This window comes from Gopherus flavomarginatus, chromosome 7, assembly GCF_025201925.1.
Source record: "Gopherus flavomarginatus isolate rGopFla2 chromosome 7, rGopFla2.mat.asm, whole genome shotgun sequence".
Classification (NCBI taxonomy): Eukaryota; Metazoa; Chordata; order Testudines; family Testudinidae; genus Gopherus; species Gopherus flavomarginatus.
Window position 1 is genome coordinate 18886989 of NC_066623.1, and position 12578 is coordinate 18899566.

Sequence of the window (12578 nt, forward strand, 5' to 3'; positions counted from 1 at the left end):
TGGTTGGAAATACTACATTGTTCTTAATTCTCCCTGGACTCTTTATAGTTAAGATGACAGAGTTTATTATGAGAGAGAAATGGGAACTGGAATTTTCATTGCCCCAAACAGTAGCAGTTAAGTTTTCCAAGTGAGTCCTTGATTTTGAATGTCTCAGTTCTTGTTGCCCAATGTGAAAGATGGTAGCCAGAGCCTGGCTTTTTAGAAGTGTTGTGTATCTATATATAACTCCCATTGATTCCAGCTGGAGCTCATTCATCTGAAATATCAAGCGCACGATGTTTAAAGTTGAGCACCCAAAACCAAAGAACTCGAAGTCAGTGGTCATTTTTGAAAATTTGAGCCTAGAAATGTATTCAAGTTGAGTTGATTCTTCTTTCTCCCAACATTGGTATCTGCAGGGTTACCAGGCGTGGGAGAGGTCTAACCTGCTGCAACTGACCCAGCTCTGCAGTGGGATGGTGGAGACAGGCTGGCAAACACCACAACGTTTTAACTTAGTCCATTTTGAGTGTTTGCAATAGGTGTCAGCTTGGCAGCCCTGGAGGTAGAGACTGAAGTCCTCTGTTTATCCCTGGCTTGGGCAGTAGCAAGACAGGCTTCTCCCACATCTCACTACCAACCTGTTCTGGAGGGGCCACTTCTAAACAGGACAGGATAGTTCAGTGTTCAAATCCAGTTGGCTCCTGGCCTCTCTGAGACTGCCAAGAAATGGATCTCATTATGGTATCTTTAAAAAACCTGAAACGATCACTTTTCAGAGTCACTCTCCATTGGATTTCTCGCCCCCTTCCAAATACAGGAAAGCAGCTGAGGAGCTAAGTAACCTGCAGCTCTTCATTTCTGATATCCCAGCACCACCTTGTGGGGACAAGTTAGTATTGAAAATATAAAACACAATGCACAGACTCCAGCGAGAAACTGCTGAACTTGAATTAACATGCAAACTAGATGCCATTAATTTAGGCTTGTATAGAGACTGGGGGATGGCTGAGTCATTATACAGATTGAATCTATTTCCCCAAGTTAAGTATCCTCACACCTGTCTGAAATGGGCCATCTTGATTATCACTACAAAAGTTTTTGTTCTGCTGATAATGGCTCATCTTAATTCATTAGCCTCTTAGAGTTGATATGGCTACTTCCACCTTTTCATGTTCTGTATGTATATTTATCTCCTTACTATATGTTCCAGTCTATGCATCTGATGAAGTGGGCTGTAGCCCACAAAAGCTTGTGCTCAAATAAATGTGTTAGTCTCTAAGGTGCCCTAAGGACTCCTGTTCAATCCACCTGTAATGTTCAGCAGGATCCAGGAGCTTCTTGTAATAGTGTCTGTTTGCTGAAGAGGGCGGCAGGAGGCACTGGTCATGGCTCAGGCTCCCCATTGTGAAAGGGGCAGCATTAAGGTCACTTGCAATGAGCGCCTTCCAGTAGTGCATATAAATGTGTCTAACGCGTCATGCAGGATGCATGGCAAAGTCTTCAAAAGAAGACAGGAGCATCAATGCTGCGTCTTAAGAGAGTAAAGTGGGAGCAGGGGGAGGACCAAACAAGGATAAGGTTATCTCAGGAGGCGCTAGAGTATTGGCATGGACTTTTCCACAACCCCCTCACCTCCCAATCCATACGCACACACCTCATGGGAATCGGGGGCCAACAGAGTTTCCCCTTTTATGGCTGTGGAGAAAAAACAAACTGGTGCAGCGAGTTGTTTGGAAGGAACAGTTGCTTTCTGTTTTTTAATAAAATGTACAAAGTAATAAAGTCTTACATGAGGCGATACAACAGAGCTGTTACAGAGATGACTCGGATGGGCCTCACAACACAAGACGGAGGCAGCCATGTCTGACCAGCATTGAGTGGAAACAGATGAACACTGACACAACACACAGACCCACCTTACCCTATCCACCTCCCACGATCCCTCCCCACAACCCTTCCACCCCACCCTCCCCACCCCCACGCCGATTCCTTCTGAGTAACCTGCTTAGCTAGTTCGTTCATGTCACGGTCATCCCAGCTTTCTCCACCCCCTCCGTACGATGCGGCATCACACAAGCACTCAACACGTACATTACAGACTCTTAACTTAGTGACCTGTCAGATTTGCATGCATGTAAAAATGAAAAAGAAAAAAATTAAGGCTATGCATAAACAGAAACCAAAGCAATATTTTTAAAGCTAGGTAGCAAATAGCGTTTGTGAAACATAAGGCTTGAGGCTTATTGATTCTTCAGCTCTGAACGGTTTTAAATTGCTTTTCCTTCTTAAATACCAATGTACCATTTTCCCCCTTGAATATTGGTGTTTCCTTCCCTGCTTGGGTGCTTAACTCAGGGAGGTTATATTGGAGCGGCCTCCGGGGGGCGCTACAATGCGCTTGCTTGCTGAACGAACACCTTCATCGACCTGGGTACCTGAAATTAGGACATGACCACAAACAAAGGGAGGGGAGAAAGGGAAATTAGAGGGTTGTGGCTCACAGGCCAACCAGTCAAGAGGCCTGTGGTCTCTGAGAAGGTCCCCACACGCCTCACTGGGGGAAGATTGCTCTTAGGAGACCTGCCCTGTTTCCTCTTTACTTGCCTGTTCCTCCTTTCAGTCCAATAGCACCTCAGTGCCCCAGCAGCTGCACTTACCTCTCTATGGAGCCTCCCCACTGGAGCTGCGCTGTCAGGGAGTGAGGGACTAGGAGGCAGCAGCAGGTCTCCAGCATTTAATCCCCTTTTAAGTCTGCAGGGGAAAAGGTGCTTGGGCAAGCTCCAGTCATACCCTATTTAAGGGCCCCTCCATGCAGTGAGCCCCACAGACTGGCAGGGGCAGCTCTCCCCAAGTCATCACCACAACTGTTTGTATAAAATCTAATCCCAGTCCCACCCTGTGCCCAGCCCTCTGGGACCTGGTGTCACTGGGTTCTTCGGTCCCTGGGTATGCAGCACTTTACAGCGCAGAGAAAGCTCACGCTCACCTGACAGACTGAATCCAGACTGATGAAGATTCCTGACGGGAGGCGTCTGTCGGGTGGGGGATCCCCTGGTGGAGCCTGCAGGAGTACCACCTTTAGGCGTGGCTGTCAAATCGAACACGGGCCCGTCATACATTCCTCTGGGCACGGCGTGCATCTCGGCCATCTGTTGTCAAGAGAGAGGGCACGGGAAGCAATGATGCTGCTTCTCTTAGTTACTGAGAACACTTGCACTGGGAAACCGAGATTTCCTGAACAGCACCAGGAGCCCCTCCATCCTCCACAGCCCTCATCTGATTCATGGCCACCATGCCCGCTGCTGCTGTCTGCAATGCTCTCACCCACCTCACAGGGCTAGCCATGCACCAGACCACCAGCACAGATGCCCGCAATCCTGCTCCCTCACAGACTTCCTGTGTGACCGGGGCAAATCCCTTAGCCTCAGTTCCCATCTGTAAAAAAGCCCTGAGCCCAGCGCAACAGGCGAATCCTTCACTGTGGATTACTGCCCCCCGATGGGGAGAAAGGTGTTTGCCCACTCCCCAGCCTCGTTGCCTTTGCTTGCTTCCGTTCTCTCCAGACTGGCCTTCCCACCATGTACAGCAACGTGTGCAAACAGCCCAACATCCTACCTCTGCTGATGGCATATACCAAACATGCAGGTCTACACCCTTTGATGAGGTACCAGGGCCCAGTTCCTCAAAAGGTGTTCGGGTGCCTAGCTCCCATTGATTTCTGGTTTGAAACACGCTAACCGGGCAGCACTCAAGGGGCACAGTGACCAAAGCAGGAGAGTCCACTACTGGGGAAGAGGACAACTCAGGCTTGTAGCTCCACTGGTGGTACCATTACAATGATGGGAGTACAGCATGTGCACACGCTAAGCCCCTAAGGCAGCTGCAGTGTTTTCCCACACCTATGGGACTCATTCTCCTGTGTTCTGGGTCTCCTCAACTCCTTACCTTCCTCCTGGCTTTAATGCGCTTGTAGACATAGTCTGGGAAAGGACTGCAGGGAATGAAGCGCCCAGCTCCCTGTGTCACATGCAAGTTGCCATCCTCCAGCATGATCTTCCCCTGGCATATGACGACCAGTGGAGCCCCACGCAACTCCATTCCTTCAAAGATGTTGTATTCAGCTGCCTGCAGCACATGGGGAAGGGAAAAAGGAGCATGAACTAGGGAGACCAGACGTCCCGATTTTATCGGGATTGTCCCGATATTTGCTTGCTTGTCCTGCGTCCCGACCAATGTTTGGTCGGGACGCAGGACAAACAAACAATTTTGCCCTCCGCTCCGGCACACAGGCGGAGCCCGGAGGGGCTCTCAGGCCCCCCTGCCCCGAGTTCGCCTCCTTTCCCCATTGGATCCCTCCCCAAATCCCTGCCCCCAGCCCTGCCCCCGCACTGCCTCATTGGATCCCAAGCCAGGCCTGGGGAGGAGACGCCCCTGTGCAGCAGCCTGGGCACACAGCGCAGCCCAGGGGCGTGGACCACCGGAGACACGCAGTGGAGAGAGGCTGTGGGGGCTAGACTTGTCCCAGGTGGGGTGACCAGCGGACAGGGGCGAGGAGCTGGTTGGGGTCCCCTGAACCAATAAACTTCCCTGTCGCTGCTGGGGAGCCCCGTGCCTCTCCCACTCGGCTGTGCTCTAGTGGCCCGGCCAGGAAGGTGCGGGGCAGGCTCCCCGCCGGTGGCGGGACGTGCCACATGTGATCGGGTGGGCAGGGAGGCTCCGCGGGGAGGTCAGCGCATGCGGCCGGGGCACTGTGTGTGATCCCGCGGCGCACCTCCATGAAACTGCTTTTTTTTTTTTTTTTTGCTCTGTCCCCCTCGTGTCCCGATATTTCATCCCTGTGATCCCCGGCGTTCTGAACCAGAGCCTGGACAACTGAGATGATATCCAGACTCTGTTACTAACCAACACCCACACTGTGTACGGCCAAAGACTGGAATAGCAGGGGGTGCGAACAGGGACTGTGGCTAAGGACTAGAGCTCAGAACTGGCATCTTCCCCTTTTATTCAGGTGAGCATAGAGGTGCACAAGTAGAGCCATGTGGGCCTGGAATAGTAACTAGGGGAATTGCAGGTCAGGATAGAGGGGCGTTCGATGCTGTATTCAGGCTCAGAACTAAAAGAGCAAGAGGTGGTGCCACTCAGCATTCAGGACAAGCACAGCCCATCTCCTAGAGCCAGGGCCTGAGTGGTCTAATTGCAATCCAGGACTGAGTTACTTTCTTACATCCAAGTCTCCTACTTGGCAGTACAGAGCAGCTAACCCATCATGCCTGCCAGTTATGCCAACCACCTCCCAACACTCCCCAGGCCAGGAGCTGACTTACCGACTGGTGGCTTTTAGCTGAGACAATCTTCACTGCATCAGGATCCCATATGACCAGGTCGCTGTCCGACCCCACCGCTATTCTCCCTTTCCGTGGATACATGTTGAAGATCTTGGCAGCATTGGTGCTCGTCACTGCCACAAACTGGTTTTCGTCCATCTTCCCCGTGGCCTGTTCAGATATAAAACGGGTGGGTCTTCACCCTAGTTGCATTCATAGCTCCACAGCTCAGCAGGATCTCATGGGAAGGGAGAGGATGGTTTCCAGGGAAACAGTATGCCCCTTGTGAGAGCTGTGAGAACAGAAATGTAACAAGCCCAGACTAAAATGCCCACTTCCCTTTAAAGCTGGTAGGATTTACTAACGGTCAGCCACTGAATCAGAAGGGGAAAACCCACCCACTGGAATTTGTTTAGAAAGGAAAATCCCTGCGTTAAAAATTACCTGGCTTTTAAAAACTGATATAAGGGGAACAAACGAGGTAGGTGAAACCTGAAGTCTAGCAAGCCTTGACTATGTTTCCTTTACACAGATGACAGTAATACTCAGCTCTTATACAGAGCTTTTTATCAGACACTCTCAAAGCCCTTTATAAAAGAGGTCAGTAGCATTATCTCCATTTTACAGATGGGGAAAACTGAGGTGCAGTGCCTTGACCAAAGTCAGCCAGCAGGCTACTGACCAAGACAGGACTAGAACCCTCTCCTTGATCCTAGTCCAGTGCTGTATCCATTAGGTCACACCACCTCTCAGCAGTGCCGCATGCTTCACAGGTCCTGGCTTCTCACCCTGAATGTGCTCCACTCCCCACACAATTCCCTCTCTCATTCCTGCCTGCTTGGCTTATGTAAACCTGCCACTGAGAAAGATGTCACCATGCGCAGGACCATGTCCCCTCCTCTGGGGAGCCTGGATGAGTTACCCTCCCCTGACCCCAATCCGTTTCTTACCACTGCCTTGTCCCAGATGACGGACATCCGCTCCTCGATGCCATTGGTCCCTTCCGGGATTCCTGTGAAGTTGTCCTTCCCAATCGCCTTCTGTGCGGTGCTGAATGTGCAGTGAGCACTCCCCGAAAGCTGCAGGTCGCCACTGGTTGGGTGGGGACAAAAGGGTTAATGTAAGACATTTGTTGGCCTCAGGCACGATCTGCTCCAGTCTAAATGGAGAGGAGGATCAGGGGTGACCTCTATGAATGAGCAGCCCCTGATTTTGTCTGTTTCCTTTCCCCAACTCCTGTTCCTATGACCCTTCTACTTTGGGGATATCCTTGCATCTTCCTATGTAGCCACAACCGAAGCCACTCAATGGACCAGCCTCTGGGGCACTGCAGAGTCTTTTGGCCCGAGCACACCAGCTGCAGAGGGCCGAAGCCACACTGGGTGGCTTGTAACTGACAGGATGGAAAACTGAGCTCAGACATTGCAATTAAACCAAAATGTGGGCAGGACACTGAGGTTAGTAGCCCATCCCATGGGGAAAGTGCCATGGGACCTTTAATATCCACAAGTGGCCAGGAGCTTAGTTTTATGGCACATCTGAAAGAGGCACCTCTGAAAGATGCTCACCCCCTTAGTGGATCATCAGCACCCTACTGGGGCACAGACCTCACTGGAGGAGCCAAGTCTGTCTGGCTGCCATAAACAGCCTCATCCTAGGCCTTACCCCCTTGTCTCTGGAGTCTGGGGCAGCAGGCACAAAAATGCCCCCTCTTGGACATGCCAAGATCACCTCCATTCTTGTAAATGTGCCATCTCCAGCAAAAGTAACCAAGCCAGGGGGCTTGCTTCAAGCCCATTTCATCTCAGCTGTTCAGAGAAGCTTCATTATTATTAGATTCCATGTCCCTAAGCCTGTTTAAACAGCACCCCTGAAGAGCTTGCAGGGACTGAGCTGCGTGCTCTAGTCTGGTATATTCATGTGTAAAGACACCAGAGGGCAGCAGCAAGCAGATCCACTGACCGAACCAGCAACCACATTGAGTTCTCTGGAAACTTCCTGGCTGCCGGGTATTCAGGGAGCAGAGAGGATGCAAGATAATTATGAAGTCATCCTGGTGGGGTGGGGGAGGAGGTGGGAGGAAACAATCCTCAAAGCTATGTCTAATGATAAGGAGGAAAAATACAGGGATTGCTGGGTTTCCAGATGGACTGGGCGTGAATCTGAAAAGCAGACACACAAATACGCTGAGCCCTGTGCCCTTGGTCTGGGCGTAGGAACCTCAGTTCTAATCCATTGATAATCGCTATCTCCCCTTCACAATTTCTGCCATATGTCTGACCTACTGCCCAGACAGAAATCCAACCAGACGACAAAACAAGCTTCATAAATGCCATCAGCTTTGTACCAGGACAAGAAAACAAGCCAAAGAGACCAGTTGGGATCGGGGAAGAGCTTCCTTTGATCTCTGGTTGAAGAATCCTACAGAATATAAGGGGCTGCACATAGGAGGAAATCAGTGCAGTTTGGGACAGAAACATGTGGGTCCCAAAGCTCTTCATACTTTTCTCCTTTTGGTCGGCGTCAGGTAAATGTGGTGCTGTTGTGAAGGAAGGGGTTGATAAGTCTATGCAATGGACTCTGCACACTTTCCCACAACCCACTCAGCTAATGTACCTTAAATATTGATCTGCAGCTATTTCATTTCTGGGACCTCAATGCAGCTCTGCCAGTGCACCTCAGTGCTGACCTTGGGCACATCCTGCTAACCCAGTCTTGGAGCTGCCCAGACAGCACAACGTAGCCACTTCTGCTCCTGAACTGTGGCAGCACCCCATTATTCCAGACATGCCCTTCCACACAATGTTAGCACTGCAGCTCAATCCTGGCCTGCAGTCTCCTGTTAACCCAGTTTTGTGCCAACACACACCTCTATCTACACACCTCATTCCTGTTCTGCAGCCGATGCTTATCCAGTCCAAGTTAACTTCAGTTAACACAGGAGTCAATACCATTGCTTTGAATGGTAAATATCCTCCACCGGCTAGGAAGGACCAGCCACCATGTATATAGTTAAATGTACAAACACTGGGGTTAAGCCTTTAACTTCCTACATGATGGACAGATCTGGGTAGCAAATGAACAGTGTCTGTGGGCACTGTGTTGTAGCAGCAGCAGTCCCTCCAAGTAGATGATTTTGGCACCATCCTTCATGTAAAGAACACAACAGGGCCCATGTAAAAACAAGGGGACTTGGATCATTATTATTTGCTCAGTATTTTCAACATGGCAGGAATTGGAGAATCCGGCAGTACATTCTGCATCCCGCAAGGTAAGCCTTTCTCTTTTACTCTTAGAATTGTTAACCCCCTGGATCCAGATACCCCAGAACTTTGGGGCATTTCAAATATCAACCCTGGTTTTGCAGGGTTTTTGCAGCTTATAACCCAACAAATAGTCCAGTGCTTCCACTCTTCCTGCTGTGCCTCGCTGCTAAGTCCACAGCCCCCTCAGTCACTGACTCATCCAGAGTCAAGGTCCCCCTACACAACACCGATCCACAACAGTCTCAGGTTCCTGAGATGGAACTGCACTGGCACAGCCCCAGCAATTTCTTCAGTGCAATTCTTATGGGGAAAAGAGAGGTTTTCTCCCCCTGCAAATCACCCACCTGGCCAGTAAGGAGTTGATGTAGTCGGGGGTTGTTGGGTCTGGACTCAAAGGTGGAGAGGTCACAAATGCAGCAGCTTTAGCCCAATTCTTGCTCCAATAGTGTGTGCCATCCGTGCCAAGACTGGCTGTGATAGGCTCACCAAACACCACATTCCCTGCAGAGAAGAGATACAGATGGATCTCAGTATGTGTTTTAGCTGAGCATGGGGGCATTCTCATTTCCCCAGTGCTTCTGGAATTGGCCCTTCAGTGGACAGATCACTTGGTTTATCTATTTTGATTTAGGATATTGGCTTGCGTGGATCAGATTGGATGTGACTCCAAGTGGGAACGTACGAGGGCAGGGAGAACAAGCAGTGTCCAGTCTTTGCCTGTGGCACAGGTTCCAGGCATGATCACGGTCCTGCCACTCAAGGACCTGGGGTCTCAAGTTGCTGGGGTGAAATCCCAGTGGGGTCAGTGAGGAGAAAGGAAAGAACTCAGAAGGCAAGCGATGCCGGGAACACCCACTGAGACAGCACAGATCATGCTACTGAGGATTACTGAGTCCCAACTTCATCTGCATATTTTCAGCTCTTTGGAGCAGAGGCTGCATTTTCCCCTCATTTGTATCGAACACACTGGCACCACTCAGCGAGTAACAGCATAAGTGTAGGAATCCAGCTTGCCAGATGCATTCCCTTTGTGCCTGTTGCCTTCAGATCTAGCCCCAAGAACAACAGCCACACGGCTACCTGAGTGATTGGCACCCTAGAAATACCTGACAGGAGTCAGGAATCCCAATGGCTGGCAGCAGGGTGCTCTGTCCAGAACAGATCTCCCAATGCGAGCTTCCAACCTTAGTCAAATATACACAGTGCAGCTTGACACACCGGGTGAAGGGTCAGACCTCTCAGAGTCTGTTCAGTTTCATCTGCCTCATGTTCTCTCGCTCCCACTCCTCCCTCTCTGCCCATTTCAGACAGGTAAATATTTACCAAACACCATCAAAGCTCTGGCCACCTCTGCACTCCACAGATTCAGTTTCATTACACTGATAACCTCTCTAAACCTGTGTAAAGGCCCCAGACAGATCAGACCCATGGAGATCTGCCTGCTAGCGTGAGGGGTTGGCTCAAGCGAGCCAAGATTTTCAAGTGCATGTGTCTGTGGGTCTCTCTCTATTCCCTGTCAAAGGCAGTGGTGAGGAAGGTGAGATGTGGGTGCTGGACTTGGACAGAAGGACAATAGGTTTGACAGATATTTTATTTAACATCTCTAGGGAAAACCAGGGAATGGTGAGGTAACTAATGCACGTGTGTATACACCCGTATGCGGTGCAGGGAGTCACCTCTATCTGCCAGGAGCATCCAGCCTGCCAGATGGGGCTCCCCACACATCTTAAAGGCACATCTGAAACCTCAATACAGACACCCACTGAAAGCGCCGGCACATCAAAAGGCAGGCAGGGGATATTTTTAGCAACGCAAATCACTTGCACATGGATGATATGCCTCTGCTTGGCAGAGAGAGCATTTTATGGTCAGAGATAAACTCTGGTATTTAAACCAAACCCTCCATCCTTGATGTGCTAGCAGCTGGCACGCAACCAGAGTCAGCTCCAGATGGGCCTGGGACACAGGGCCACGCATCAAACTATCCCCATATTAGCCAGAAAACCATGCAAGCCAGAGATCAACCCCATGATGGATTTCAAGTTCTGAGTCAAACTTGGTCTCTCACTCATATGCACACTCTACAGAAGCAGCTGCCCAGCTAAGTGCACAGAGACCACGGTGAGAGGCCTGGTTCAAGAACATGGGCAGGCTGGATGTAAGTAAGCAGGGATGCAGTCAATTTTTTTCTATCCCAATTGTTTCCTGCTAAACTCAGTTTCACATAAGGGGCATGAGGACTCCAGGATATCCTCACTTAACAAGTCATGAAAAACCTCACAGTGGCTGGGTGACATGGCTCAAGGGACATGTCTCCTTGCTAGCAACAAACAGAAAGACACAGAGGCCCTCTGCAGAAGGTGTTCCAGCTACACACAGGGGGCAAGGAGGGTGATCTGAGACAGCAGCCACTCACCTTTTTTCCTGGCTTGCGAGATGATGTCAGCAGCACTCTTGCTCATCACTTTGGTCACATACAGAGGGCAGTTGGTCTGGCTAGCAATGGTGATGGCACGGAAGACGGCTTCTGCCTCCAGCTGGAACACAGCAGCGACACAAAGGTTGCAAATAACACACAAGGAGGAGGAGTCACCAACCACTCCACGATGTGGTGATGCCCACCATGCTGTATCATTTCACTGGTCATGGGTGCCCTCTCTCTTAACCTCACCATCAGACCATCCCTCTCCCATTGGGTTTCAAGAGGAAATTCCAAGGTCTTCATATAATGGGGACAACTGCCTATGAAGATGACCAATTCTGTCTCATTGTTTCCTTGTGCTCCCCAGCTGGTCACTCTGTATCCACCTTCTGTCTTTTATCTCATGCTCAAAGTGTAAGATCTTAGGGATACTGACCGTCTTTTTTTTTCTGTGTTTGTACCACACCTAACACAACAGGGCCCTGGTCCACAACCGTACTCCTACTACCACAATGCAAATGATAAATAACAAGATCAGAATGAGATAGATCATTTGGGACTGAAATCTTGCAAAAAAAGCTTGACAAATCTGAGTGCTACAGAATCAGATTCCCAGCTTTGAGTCATAAACCCCAGCTTGCGCATAATCTAGATCCAGATCTTTTGCTGCTCACCACCCAAATTCACTAGCTTCTCAGCCTTTAATAATATTTAGCACTTATTATGGTGTTTCTTATCCATATAGCTGAAAGAGATTCCTGTAGGGAGTAAGCATCATTATCCTCATTTTACAAAAGTGGAAACTGAAGCAGAGACGGGCTACCTGACTTGCTCAAGGTCACACAGCAAATCAGCAACAGGATCATGATTCCTGGCTTCCAGTGCAGTTCCCTCTCCACAGGGCTGAGCTGCTACCACAGGCTTCACCATGCATTTATTTTAATATTAAAGCTTGGCTGTCTGTATGGGCAATTCGCAGCTGGTTATTTTCCAGGTAGTTCTGCCCCTGTCCGAGTCTGTTTGTGCTGCTACTCTGCTACTGGGGGTTTGTGCTATTACTCTGCCACTTCAGCCTCCAAGATTATCAGCCCTTGACTTTTATATCTCGTTTGCTGTTGTAACAGGGTGAATTTTCAGTACTTCAGCATGAAGAATTACATCATCCTCCGTTCAGCCTGACTTCATTCCAAAAAGCCTTCCAAGATCTTGGTTAACGGTTTGGCTTAAGGCTTCAGTATTAAAAAAAAATTTACAAAAAAGGAAACCCCAAACCTTAAAAAGGCAGGGTATCAATAAGCATATAATGCAAATTCCCCTGGGGAACTAGAGGCTGCCTTCTGCAGCCAGCACTTCTTGCTGAATCATCCATTTCTGCAAACCTGATTTCTCCCACAACTGGAAAACTGAGCAATGCACACAAACCCGTTATGCTATTGTCCTTATGGTTACTGGATTCAACAAAAATGTTTCATCTGGGTGCTAAAATGGTCCTTGAGGGCACAGAATGAAAAATGTGCGGAAGAAAATATTATACAGTATACAAGCTTCTAGGGGCTGGTCTACACTAGGGAAGGGGGATTG

The 12578-nt window shown here is 49.6% G+C and overlaps 1 protein-coding gene across 3 annotated transcripts in view; it reads right to left on the reverse strand.

The window, feature by feature from the left end:
* Positions 1–1940: 1940 nt before the first annotated feature.
* The window catches only part of DPYSL3 (dihydropyrimidinase like 3), a 196319-nt gene continuing 185681 nt past the window's right edge, over positions 1941–12578 (reverse strand). For 2 of the 3 annotated variants that reach the window (XM_050962665.1, XM_050962664.1), the window contains exons 8-14: positions 10992–11112; positions 8920–9076; positions 6260–6401; positions 5310–5480; positions 3931–4110; positions 2972–3134; positions 1942–2420 (exon numbers count right to left, since the gene is read on the reverse strand). In XM_050962665.1, the coding sequence (XP_050818622.1) occupies positions 2332–2420; positions 2972–3134; positions 3931–4110; positions 5310–5480; positions 6260–6401; positions 8920–9076; positions 10992–11112 (1023 nt within the window). In that variant the 3' untranslated portion in view covers positions 1942–2331. Of the gene's footprint in view, positions 2421–2971; positions 3135–3930; positions 4111–5309; positions 5481–6259; positions 6402–8919; positions 9077–10991; positions 11113–12578 lie in introns of all 3 variants that reach the window. The other variant, XM_050962663.1, reaches the window with a different exon arrangement.